At 33.0% G+C, this 12,073-nt stretch overlaps 1 protein-coding gene across 1 annotated transcript in view; it reads right to left on the reverse strand.

Moving 5' to 3' along the window:
* Positions 1-3,652: 3,652 nt before the first annotated feature.
* Positions 3,653-12,073, reverse strand: part of LOC118190489 (CB1 cannabinoid receptor-interacting protein 1-like) — a 45,301-nt gene continuing 36,880 nt past the window's right edge. Inside the window, exons 3-4 of the mRNA XM_035361205.2 lie at positions 11,122-11,266; positions 3,653-4,514 (exon numbers count right to left, since the gene is read on the reverse strand). Of these exons, the coding sequence (XP_035217096.1) occupies positions 4,350-4,514; positions 11,122-11,266 (310 nt within the window). The 3' untranslated portion in view covers positions 3,653-4,349. The remainder of the gene's footprint in view (positions 4,515-11,121; positions 11,267-12,073) is intronic.

Raw genomic sequence — 12,073 nt, forward strand, 5'->3', positions numbered from 1 at the left:
GCACTGTTGTAGAGTGTGCAGCTCTCCAACGCATGTTGAAGAAGATATAAGGGAAAGAACGTTTAGAATATTGAATTTTAGTGCCGTTATTTTTGCTAGGGAAATCATCGTAGAAAATTTATTCTTGTCTCGGGGACGCATGTACTTGCAGAGAATACCATGCTATCGTCAAAGGAGGAAGTTCCAGCAGATAGATGATTTTACGAGGGGCACGTTGATCGGAATGAAAAGGAAAAGTTGGTCCTTAAGGCAAATCTCAGCTGTCACACACCTGGACGCATACACAGTGCACCGGCTATGGCGACGATGGTTGAAAAAAGGAAATGTGGCAAGTTCGAGGGGTGTCGGTGCAGCGAGTGACATCAGCACGCGTGGATCGATGCATCCACCGACAAGCGATGATGCACCCTCAAGCCACTTCTACCTCCATTCTGCAACATGTTCAAGACACCCTGGGCGTTCTCGTATCGAGCAGAGCCATGTGCCGTCGATTGGTGGCTAGTGGCCCGCACTCGTGGCGTCCGCTAAGAAGACTGCCATTGACCTGAGACCACAGACGCCAACGTCTGCAATGGTGCTGGGCTCGAGCGATGTCAACGCCACCTAGAGTATTGTACTCTAGGTGGCGTTGGCGATGCGGACGACAGAATACCAAAAGGTCGTGTTCTCAGATGAGTTACACTTCTGTTTCTCCAACGACAGTCGCCGCGTACGAGTGTGGGGTCGATGTGGAGACAGGCCCAGTCCGACAGCAACTATGGAACGCCCAACCGCACGATAATACGGTATCATGGTTTGGGGCGCAATTGTGTACGAATTTAGGTCACCTCTAGTTTGTATTCAGGGCACTATGACGGCCCAACGATACGTGGATGATATGCTGTACCCGGTGATATTCCCCTGCATTCAAGGAGTGCCCAGTCCCCTTTATCAGCAGGATAACGCCCGACCACATACTGCTTGCATCAGGCAACGTGCTCTGCAAGGTGTACGGATGGTTCCCTGGCCACCACTCTCTTTTAATCTCTCACCAATAGCACATTTTTGGGACGCCATTTGTAGACTCTGCCATTGCCGCGTTCAGAAGACAAACTGTGGCAAATGGCTGACATAGAATAGAGTGTCATTCCTCCGAACACTATCCGTAGTCTCATTGACTCTGTACCTAGAGGTGTTGCCGTCCAAGGTGGTCCTACAGCCCACTGAGCCGACTCTGTTCTTGCTCTGTATTATGCATATATCATTTCGAAATAAAGATCACATATTGTTCGTTGCTATCTCTCTCTCTTTGCTGGGTTTCATTACTTTCTGGTCACTCCTTCTTGGTGTTGTATTTTCAATGTCGGGTAGTGTATATTAAACTGTAGGATGACTATCCAACTTCAATATGATTTGATCTTCTGCAGAAGTGGTCACCTTAGAGATGCGATTTGCAGTAAAGGCGTTTGTTTATACTATCAAAAATGCTGGTAAATTTTAAAAGTAGTCTGTTTAAGGAAGCACCTTCGGTAAGGAGATTCATTGTATATTAAAAGTTTAACATCTGAATAACGTGACGATATTAGAATCTATTTTAGCTAGATTTTAAAAATTTATTTTCACATAACCCTTTGAATATTTACAAAGGGAACGAAGAATTTGCAGTTCTGTTATATTCCGAGTTCAGTACAAATAAATTAAATATTTTTTCCCTTCACTAAAAATCAAATAAAAATATCACGCCAGACTTAAATACGTAAAAATAAACAATATTCTTACCACGGAAATTGACTCTACACTGCAATTACAGCAGTTCTTTTTAATTAAATACTCCTTTCATACCTATGGTCAGATGATCTGTAATAACACCGCAACCAATGTACCCATAGCCACAGCCAAGCTAATACAGGTTTAGGAAAAACTGTTTTGATGATCCTCTGTCATATCCTCTTCTATAACTAGACAGACCTTCAGCTTTCACAGTCAGCGCTACAGACAAGAATTATAGTTGTCATAAGGAAATTTTACCTCTCGCAGGTTGGTCACATTTCGAAACAAAGTAAATGCAAAATAAGGTGCATTGTTTTCCAGTGCCATTTTTTGTAACCTTATTTTAGACATACACTGCGAAAAAAAAAATAGTTCTATATCTTTCGTTTTACTGAGACGATCGATGAATTTCAAGTTGCGTTTTTCATGTCTCGAAAGGCGACTTAGGATATGTATAGATTTATATATAGCATTATTCGAATATAAATATTTTGGCACAAAATCGGACTTTTCCTGAAATGACATGCCATAATTTTTTTCATATTTGGATTCTAGACTCAAATTATGCCTAAATATTAAATTTTGTAAAATTTGTTGCGAAACTTACGGAGAAATTAAAAAATTAATCTTGGAGCATCTTTTCGATTTGTGCCAAGAATAATTCACTTGGCGAACTTCTTAATATATGGCAACATATTTTTCTTACCCTTTTTACATTGTGCATGAGCGAAAAAAATTCCCATCACACCTACTTTCAAATATTTTAACAAAGTCCCGAAAATACATTTTTATATTATTATTGTTTTCAACAAATACGCCAAATTTCAAAACCAGCCAATGTATAAACTCGTATATATCTTCGGAAATTTTAAATAAAAAACTCTAATTTTTTGCAGGTATGCTTAGAAATACATCTACTTTAAGATGATGGTAAAAATCTTATAGATTATAATATTCAATTTCTTTCGAAAATTTTATAAAAATTATTTAAAAATACAAATTTAAAAAGTAAATCGTAAATAATGAGCGAATTTTATTTGGAATGAACCTAAATTTCGAAATGTGAAAGGAAGAATCAAATAAATTAAATAAAAGAAAGACAGATTAATAAATATATACCGAATTCAATTAACATTGAGGAGCTAAAATTTTGAGAGCTAATTTTTTTTAAAAAAACTACTAGCGGAATTTTTACAAAACTTGGCAGTTTGGCATAATTTGAGTCGTAGAATTGAAATATGGAAAAAAAAGAATGGCATGATTTTTCAGAAAAAGTCCGATTTTTGTGTCAAAATACCTACATTAGAGCAATGCTTTATACAAATCTAATACATATCCTAAGTCGCACTTTCCAACGAGATATATACTGTTATATGAAGTCGTTGGCACTTTCCAGACATGGAAAACTCAAGTTGAATTTCTACAATTGGGCCTTGTAAACGGGGGAACTGTCCTTTCCCCCCCCCTCAGTGTACAATTTTATTTTTCAGCTGATAAAAATCTTTTCATTTAATAATAAGAATACGAAATTAATTATGGATTAACCTTTTGTCCCTTTTTCAAAAGTTTATTTTCATTATTGTTAGGTATATTATTTTTATTTTCCAGACTATATAGACTGTGCTTATGCTGGTTCAAATTTGAGAAGTGCAGTTTTTTTCTTCTTTATTGCCCTCGAATAATTCGATGACACATGATATCATAACTAAATACGTATTTTTTCTGTTACTTACAAAAACACGTCCTAAACAGTTTTCTGTAGAAGGATTGATGCGCCAGTTTGATATTTCCAGCTAAAATATATATTCATCATCAGCTTATTTAGATTGCAGCAAAAATTTTCTGACCGTAAGAAATATATTTCTTTAGTGGTTCCACTAAAGAAGGAAGAAAAAGAACGACGTACTGAATAAACGTTTTATTGATAATATTTACCTGAAGAATAAGAAAATTGTTATAGGTGTCAAGAACAACATTTTAAATTTAATGATGGTCCATAGGCAACGTTGACACTTATAGTAGTATATTTCTGAAGAAAATTGCTTGGTTTTTGTTGTCTTATACATAAAAAGATGCTTTATATCTAACATGTATTACACTTTTCTTTTACCAAATCCATGCATTGAATAATTATTGAGGTTTTTAAAAAGATAACGCCGTAAAGTAAGCTAAGCTGACTCCATTAGGAAGATTGAAGAATTTGAGATAGAATAATTAAAGACCCATATCTTTTTTCATTTCAGCCAAGGAATTTAATTATCTTATTTTATTACAAATGTAATCTTAGGTCTTTTTCTTATTTTCCGAAGTAACTGAATTTATTTTGCAATAAAATATTCTATGTAACTTCCGTAAGTTTTGAAATATCACTAAGAACTGCAGCTATTCTTTTAATGAAAGCAAAAACCATGTTTTTTATAAACTGATTCTATCCTTGTATCGAAATTCGCCATTAATGCGAAAATGAACCTGAAGAGATATTTTATAAGAAAATTCAAAAGAGGTTTCTTTGAGAAAGCAACAAGCAACCTATATAAATATTCACTTCTTGAATTCATCTTGTATTCATTTGTACATTAAGTCTACTTTTAAAGTAAATTTCATCTGTAACTCTCTTTGATTATTTCAACGAAAGAATTTTCTTCTTTATAGCAACAGTCATATTCTATCTGGTGAAGACATTTACCCCATGCAGAGTGGCTTGTATCTTCAGCTCCGTAAAACTTGAACTGCAGGGATAGTTCCAAAATGCCATTGTCTTCTAGCTACAAGAGGATAAAGAGTGTTCTTGTTATCATGGGTTTTGTAACGCACGGATATAAATCATTAGCAATGAATTTTTAGGAAAAAATTTTGCATAGCATTTTAAACAAGTATAATTAATTATGTTGCACAAATATTTCAAAAATAATCGCCGACTAAATATTATTGGAAAAAATCGAACGTAAACTTATAGCTTCCCTTCTAAGATATGAATCGATTAAGACAGGTTTTCAGACTGCAGTCAACTCACGATTTACAGGGCGCTAAATTAACTCAGTTGCTTGCTATTAACCAGCCTCATTGGAAAAAAAAAAAAAAAAAAAAAAAAAAAAAAAAAAAAAAAAAAGGTCACCCAAAAAATTTAGTATGCATTATCATAATTTCAATATGCTTTATAAATAAAGATTATCAGTAAAAGTGATCCAGGCGGTATAGCACGATATTTTATAGGATATTAAATGAATATTAATTCAAACTAACAAGGGAACATTACATATCTTCTGCGTATCTGAATAATCAAAAAATACATAACGTCATTACATAAAAATATTTAATGCTTTTAATTATATATGTCATGAATGAAAAGCATTTTTATTAAAATCAATCAGGTTACAAATAAAAACATAGTATTCTTAAAAATGCATCAAATGCTTTTAAAATAACTTAATTTGTAATAATAGATAGATTAATCTTGAAAGGCAAAATATCTTATATTTTGACGAACGGCATCAGATTCGAATGTGTGTGTGTGATTATGGCAAAGCGTCAAGGGCTATCTGCCTGAGCGGAGAGATGCCTTCGTGGAGAACTTTCCAAGGGCAACTGGCTCGTATACACGTTACACGTGGGCAAAACCACGAAAACGACCATGCAGCCAGCCCGTTCGTGGAATTCGAACCTCGGACCGAACTATTAATGTTCAGGGACTTTATCGCTCGGACGCTGGTGGGCTCGCAGATTCGAATGAAAAGTGAAATAACACATTCACGCTAGACGGCATTTAAAGTGAATCAATAAAAAATCGTGTTTCGAAATTATCAGCCCTTTCGGGCTAAGGAGAGTTAAGTTTATTTATTGTGGAATGATGGAAAAATTGCCCAACTGTTGGCAGATAGTGTTCTTTAATGTCGTTGTCAGTTTTATTTCTTCCTTTTTTATGATGTTTATTCTTCCGTCATTTACAGCGTGTTCTTTTTGTTTTAAGTACTGATTTAAATGAACTTATTCTTCAGTTAAATGTATTTGAAAATATAGGCAAATTGCTAATAGTATCTTTCCGTTAATTATAATTTGGGTTATTCATTTTATCCTCCTTTCTGAGGTTTTTGTGTTTTTTTTTTCTTCCCCCGGACTAAGTTTGATTTTAAGTTTACTATGGGCATTACCCTAATAAATCGGGAATTCGCTGTACGACAATTTTGGTGATGTGATACCTTTCATAAAAATACGCGGAACTTAAGTTTTGTGTGGATGAATGACTTAGCTATCATAAAAATCTAAAAAAATAGTAGTCTAATTACTCGCATCAAAAAACATGTTTATAAAATTTGCCAAAAATATAGCTTTAAACTTGTATGGATATTATGTAGTTTAAGAAGCCAGGCTAAACACTTTTTATACTTAATTTTACGTATTACATCGGCGTTTTTCTTCCATTTATGAATAAATTCATTTTTATGCTATCAAAATTAATCAGATTAAAATTTTGGGTGACTGTTCACAAAAGTTACTAATGAATGTTATATATATTATTATTTCGAACACTAATATAAAAATGACTTTTATGGCATTAAACTTGAATAATACAAGAAACATGAATTTCGAATCCCAGTTATTTAAATGATACAATTCGAAATTCAATTTCTAGCAACAGATTTTTAAAAATGGCTGAGGCAAAGCCTTTTGAGAAAGAGCACTCCTCCTGTACTTTACACAATACAGCAAATATTCATTGATGCCCAGTTACAGAAAGTATTTCACGAAAAACATAACGGTTCAATATTTCTTATTTAAAATTATTTATGTACAACAAACAGAAAAAGGTCGTTTTGATTTCATGGTCTCAATTTATTACGTGCTGACTAAAATATAAGCTCATAAATTTTTAACAAGATCATATTTTATAAGATTTTCTGAAAATTGATCCAGTTATTTTGTTATTTTGGGTGTACTGTAACTTCTTTCATCAACTTGCATTAGAATGCAACTTAGCTCATGTACATAAGCGCAGAGTTCTGGAGTTTGTGGCTGGGCAGAAAGAAATGGATGGGACATGAGAATTTAATCGTTGATTGTATATGTTCCTCTACCTCCAAACTACTAGCGAGGACTTTCGGCTTGTCAGTATTCTAAGAGCTCCTTAGTTACTATATACTTACGTACTTACTTCGGGATACTACGAGCCCAAATGATATAGAGTCCGCACGCACCGCTAACCACTATACATATCAGGAGACTGTGACAGGACTTGACTTTTGGAAGTCAAACTGATCTCTTACTATTTTCATGCCTCCTTTATGTATGAATTGAATTACCGGCTTTAGGTTCAGCAAGCCGGATTTTCTTCGCAAATACTTAGGCCTAAGCTAAAGCTTACTTTACAAAGTGTTAATTTGTATTTCACATTTTAACTTGGTTGTTCTATATTTCCCTCATTTTTATACCTTTACTTATAAGTTTAGTGTAACCATTAGGCTGATGTGCAAATAAAAATATTTTATTTTAAACCTATAATTTAAATTTTGTTAACTTTAGTTAAAAGATCAAATGGAACGATAAGTGGTGAGGCTCACTGTACAGTTCTACTGATTTGACAACTTGAAATAAGGTAGAGTCGTATAATTTTCTCTGAAAATCTATATTAGGTTAACTGATTAAGCATATAAAAGCTATCTCCTAAGAATTTGGAACTAGAGGAACAGAGACAGAAGCTTAAGATTGATTAATTTTTCTGCCCTGTTTCTAATTTTGTAAAATTTAAGATTGAAAAATGTAAATCTGACATATTTTAAATATTGTAGAAGAATTTGGAGACCTGGGGCAAGTGTCTCGTCTGTTCCTATATACCTGAGGCCAGTGTTTATACAATAAATAAAAGCGATGGTTTTATTTGAAATGAAAGTGTTTTAAGTCAACTCTGATAATTGTTTCAGAAGCAATTTTGAACAGTACAAGCCTATTTCTTTCTTGCAAAATATTTAATAAATAGAGGAATAATTCATTAACTTGAATATTCTTTGCAGAATGTGATTAATTATTCTATTAAAATATAATCCCACGTAAAAATTTTAATTTCGTGTATTATTAGAAAGAAGGCACCTGACCAAAATTATCATACACTTCTTTAAGATTTCTACTTGTGGCAAACTATTCCAGAGATATTTATTCATACAGTCATTTGTATAGCAGTATTGTTATAGCAGTATTGTTTGCTTAGTCATTGAACGTTATTACTTGTATGATTGAGTAAAAGTATTACTATCCGCATCTTAGTTTCGGACACAAATTCCTAAAAGAAATTTTTAACCACAAAAACGCCTACAAGCTTGATTTTTTGACTTAATTATCTCTGGATGTTGGCCTTGTTTAACCCTAGAAAACAAATGGCTCACACACAACTAAAATAATAAATAAACAAACAAATAAAATTTTTAAAAAATAAATAAATGAAATAAATAATAATGACACTGAATAAGTAAGTTAGTAAAATACAGTTTAGTTCAAAATGTCGATCCTAACGAAATTCGTTACGTGTATACGAGTAATATGCATGTTAACCCCTAGAATTTATTTATAAGCTATGTCCACACACACATTCACACATACTGTTTGCGGAAAGCCGAACAAAGCTGAATAAAAGAGCAGAACATATTAATTAGAATTATTAAACAAAGTTTTTATTGTTCCATTTTTCATTATATAAAGCGCAAAATAACATATTAATACAGATGTGTATATTATCATTTCCTCAACAATTTTTTTTAAAGGTCCGAAAGTGTCTTCGAGGTATACCGGTTCATCTGTATCTCGAGGGTCTAATAGGTCAGGTACTTACACTTCAGAGGAGAGAAATGCAGAGATGTAGGTTAAAGAACGTTAGAATGTGTTTGCCAATGTTATGAACGATGACAACTTTATCATGAACGAACTTCTAAACACAGTTACAGTACAATTTGCTTTCTGGTATTTCGTCTTTTCCTTCGTTAATTCTCTTTGAATTACGTAAATAAATATAATTTTTGCTTCTATAAAATCTCTTTGCAATCTCGGGAGTGTTTAAATGCGTTTTACCTGCACAAATTAATCTTTTTCCTTTCACGTTGCTAATTTTTCTACATATTTCTTCATGATGATCCTATTTCTTTTTAATTTTGTAATCAATCTTCATGATTTTCAGATAAAATAATTACTAAACAGCTCGTTTAGCATTACAAACGCTTATTTCTTTTCTCTCATTTTTCCACTGTATTCTCTTTGATTGCCGAAAAACACTTTCGTTAACTGTACTATCCTAACATACTCAGCTGGGTGGATGTAGAATCAACTTCCGATTAACCGGAGGAACTAATTAACTGGGCATTTATCTAAAAAAAGTTAAGTAAGTTTATTGTGAAACGATAGAAAAATTGCGACCACAAATACCAGCCTAGGAAAAACAATTTACGGAAAAGACAAACGCAAATGATGTCAAAGTATTTGGAAGTAGTTTTTTATCAACAACAGTATTTAATTCAGTTGAACGTAATCTGGGATGTATAAACATTGTATGATAAAAATAAAAAACTGTAACCGAATATATTACGTGAGTTTAATCTGAATGACATGCCATACTTTCTAGTTTTGTAGGCATGTATTACTTCTTAAATCTTTGAAATAAAATTAAAACTCAATATAAAAAGAATTTCAGTTCATCAGTCACAGCCTGTCAGTGTAGAACCAAACTGTCTATGGGAAGTGTAGAAACAAAATAATAATAATAATAATAATAATATTTAAGAAAAAACTGAAAGTTTTTTTAACGTTTTGTATGTTACATTTATTTATTAGATATCACTTAAACCATAAAATTCAATTCTACAGCAATATCCAAAATAATTTTAAAATGAGTATATTTTTAGAATTTTCGATACGCCGTCTCGCAATCTGGAGATAATTTTTTTTTTTTTTTTTTTTTTTTTTTTTTCCCCGTACAGCGTTGTCATTGCTCGCTTTGAAATCGTTGAGACTGTTAATTAAAAGTTTGTTAAAATGTTGCAAAATATGAAATAGATAATAAAACAAAATCCAAATTCCGGCTTCCTGATGCCCGTATTCGGTGGAGGATTACGTTATTCAAAATTTGATGGCTCTAAGTACATTTGTTTTATCACAATGCTAGGAACACACATACATTTATGCGGATTCTTCATTATTTAATTTTTTAAAATATAACACAGGGAGATAATATTTGGTGGCAAGAACTTGAAAAGTGAAACGGACATTTAAAGTTTTTAACGCAAAATGCCAAAACGAACATAGATCTTTTGGGCTAACGCCCTTTGGGTTAAAAACTGCGTAGGACAATGCAATGATAGCAGATGATGTCATAGTATCTGGGGATGTTTTTATCCACAGCAACTTGTAATTAATGTGGAATATGTAAACATTGTACAATAGGAAAAAAATCTCTAACCATTATTTTTATGAGAACTGAATTAAATACAGTTCTATTCTTCTATTTTCAAATATAATATCATTTTAAATTAATTAATTAAAATATAAATATTAACCATGTTTGACAAATAGTTAATTTTGAGTTAAATAACTTTTCTGTCCCTTTCTTTTTCACTCACGCTTTTCATACCAGAATGTGAATAAGATAACGCGCGTTTATTCAGACTGAGGGAAAAGTAGTGCTGTTTAAAAGAAGGTTTCACAAGCTGATTTCAGAGCGTGTTCTGCCTACTTGAAGCCACGTTATTAATGTGACTAAACATGGATTTGATTTTCTGGCATTGAGTGCTTCTAACCATTAACCTTGTCTCGCCGGTTTTCGACAAACCAGAGCCTTCCTGCGCGATTAAATTATCTTGCGAGCGGTTAGGTTAGTTATTACAGTTACTTGTTTAAATTAAGCCATAAGTGTTGACTCATGTAAGCTCAAGTGAGGCCGTCTGTGAGGATCTTTTGTGTTTGAATAAAAGGGTCTTATACACCCTTCTTCTGACTTTTGTTTCCATCACAAGACTTGAAGATAATATTTCTACAGTCCTTTTAGAGCTCGTAAGTGTATGCTTCTTTCAGTATTTGCATTGTGTTCTCCCTACTCAGAAGTTGAAGCTTCATTGCATCTATGCTTCCAGAACTAAACCAGCTAGCAAGCAAACGCCCTTTAGCGCCTTTGTATTTCATTCTCGATCAAGCAGTTTATGAAAAGCAACAAATTCTGTTTCGACGTTTTCTACAGCCTCTTAAAGTTTGTTCTACTTTTTAGCCCCCCTTATAGAAGAACTTCTGCAATAGATCACCATATGATTACAGAAAGAGGAGTGGACATATGAATCCGGCATATTAATAGGAGTGATTAGTAAGAAATTATGATACAGAATTAATGCGTTTCAAGGTACGTACCTCTAAAATTAAAGGGAAATTGGATCGACTATTCTTTTTCGTGACTGGAATATTGTCACTGATCCAGTTCAAACTGTATTTAGAAAAGTCTGCAGTCACTTCTTCTTCAACAACCGTCAGTTCTTCGCCTCTTAAAATCGCAGTTCTAGAATAAATAACATTAAATAAAGAATTTTTTAGAAGTGAAGGCTTTAAATGAAGTAGAATAGAACCAGCTTAAGAAATTTCCCACGTGACCAAATAAAAAGTCTGAATGAGAACAACCCCCCCCCTTTTTTTTTTTTTTTTTTTGAAAGTATGATTATTCACAAAACGTCTTAATTAAACAGGATACTAAATTTATAACTTTATTAATTCTTTTGAAATTACACCTTATATTTTTATTTTGTGATTGAACGTAATGATTTACACAAGTTACAATTTTAAAATTTATGCTTTTAAATTTTAATTAAACTGAACTATCTAAATATAATTTGTAAAGTATTTTCTCCCTTCTTTCTGCATGCGTTCATGGTGTAACTGGTAACACGCTCGAAGCTTTATCGGGAAGTCCGAAGTTCGAATCCAGGCGAGGGCATTTCCGATTTATTCAGTTTCCAGACATCGAAAAAAATCCCAAAAAACCCTACAAGCGGCGTCCGAACTAAAAGGTGGTGGAAAATAATATGTCACCACTAGGATTTGGCGAATGGGTCCCCTCATTCCCAGTCGCCCTTCAAAAGAAGTATATAAGGCATTTTCACCCTCCTTTCCGCATACCTTTGTGGCGTAACTGGATGCATGCACGAAGCGCAATGCATTTAAAAATTTTTTTAACATGTTTTACTTGAAATCATTTATTAAATAAAACTCGTATCTATTAATTAGAAAATGTTTTAATTTATTTTGTGAAAATAATTACTTAAAGGTCTCAGAATTGAGCAAAATCACATTAAAAGAGATAGGAAGTGTG

Source organism: Stegodyphus dumicola, chromosome 2 (assembly GCF_044657685.1).
Source record: "Stegodyphus dumicola isolate Sdum_Otavi_A_Nest chromosome 2, ASM4465768v1".
Classification (NCBI taxonomy): Eukaryota; Metazoa; Arthropoda; class Arachnida; order Araneae; family Eresidae; genus Stegodyphus; species Stegodyphus dumicola.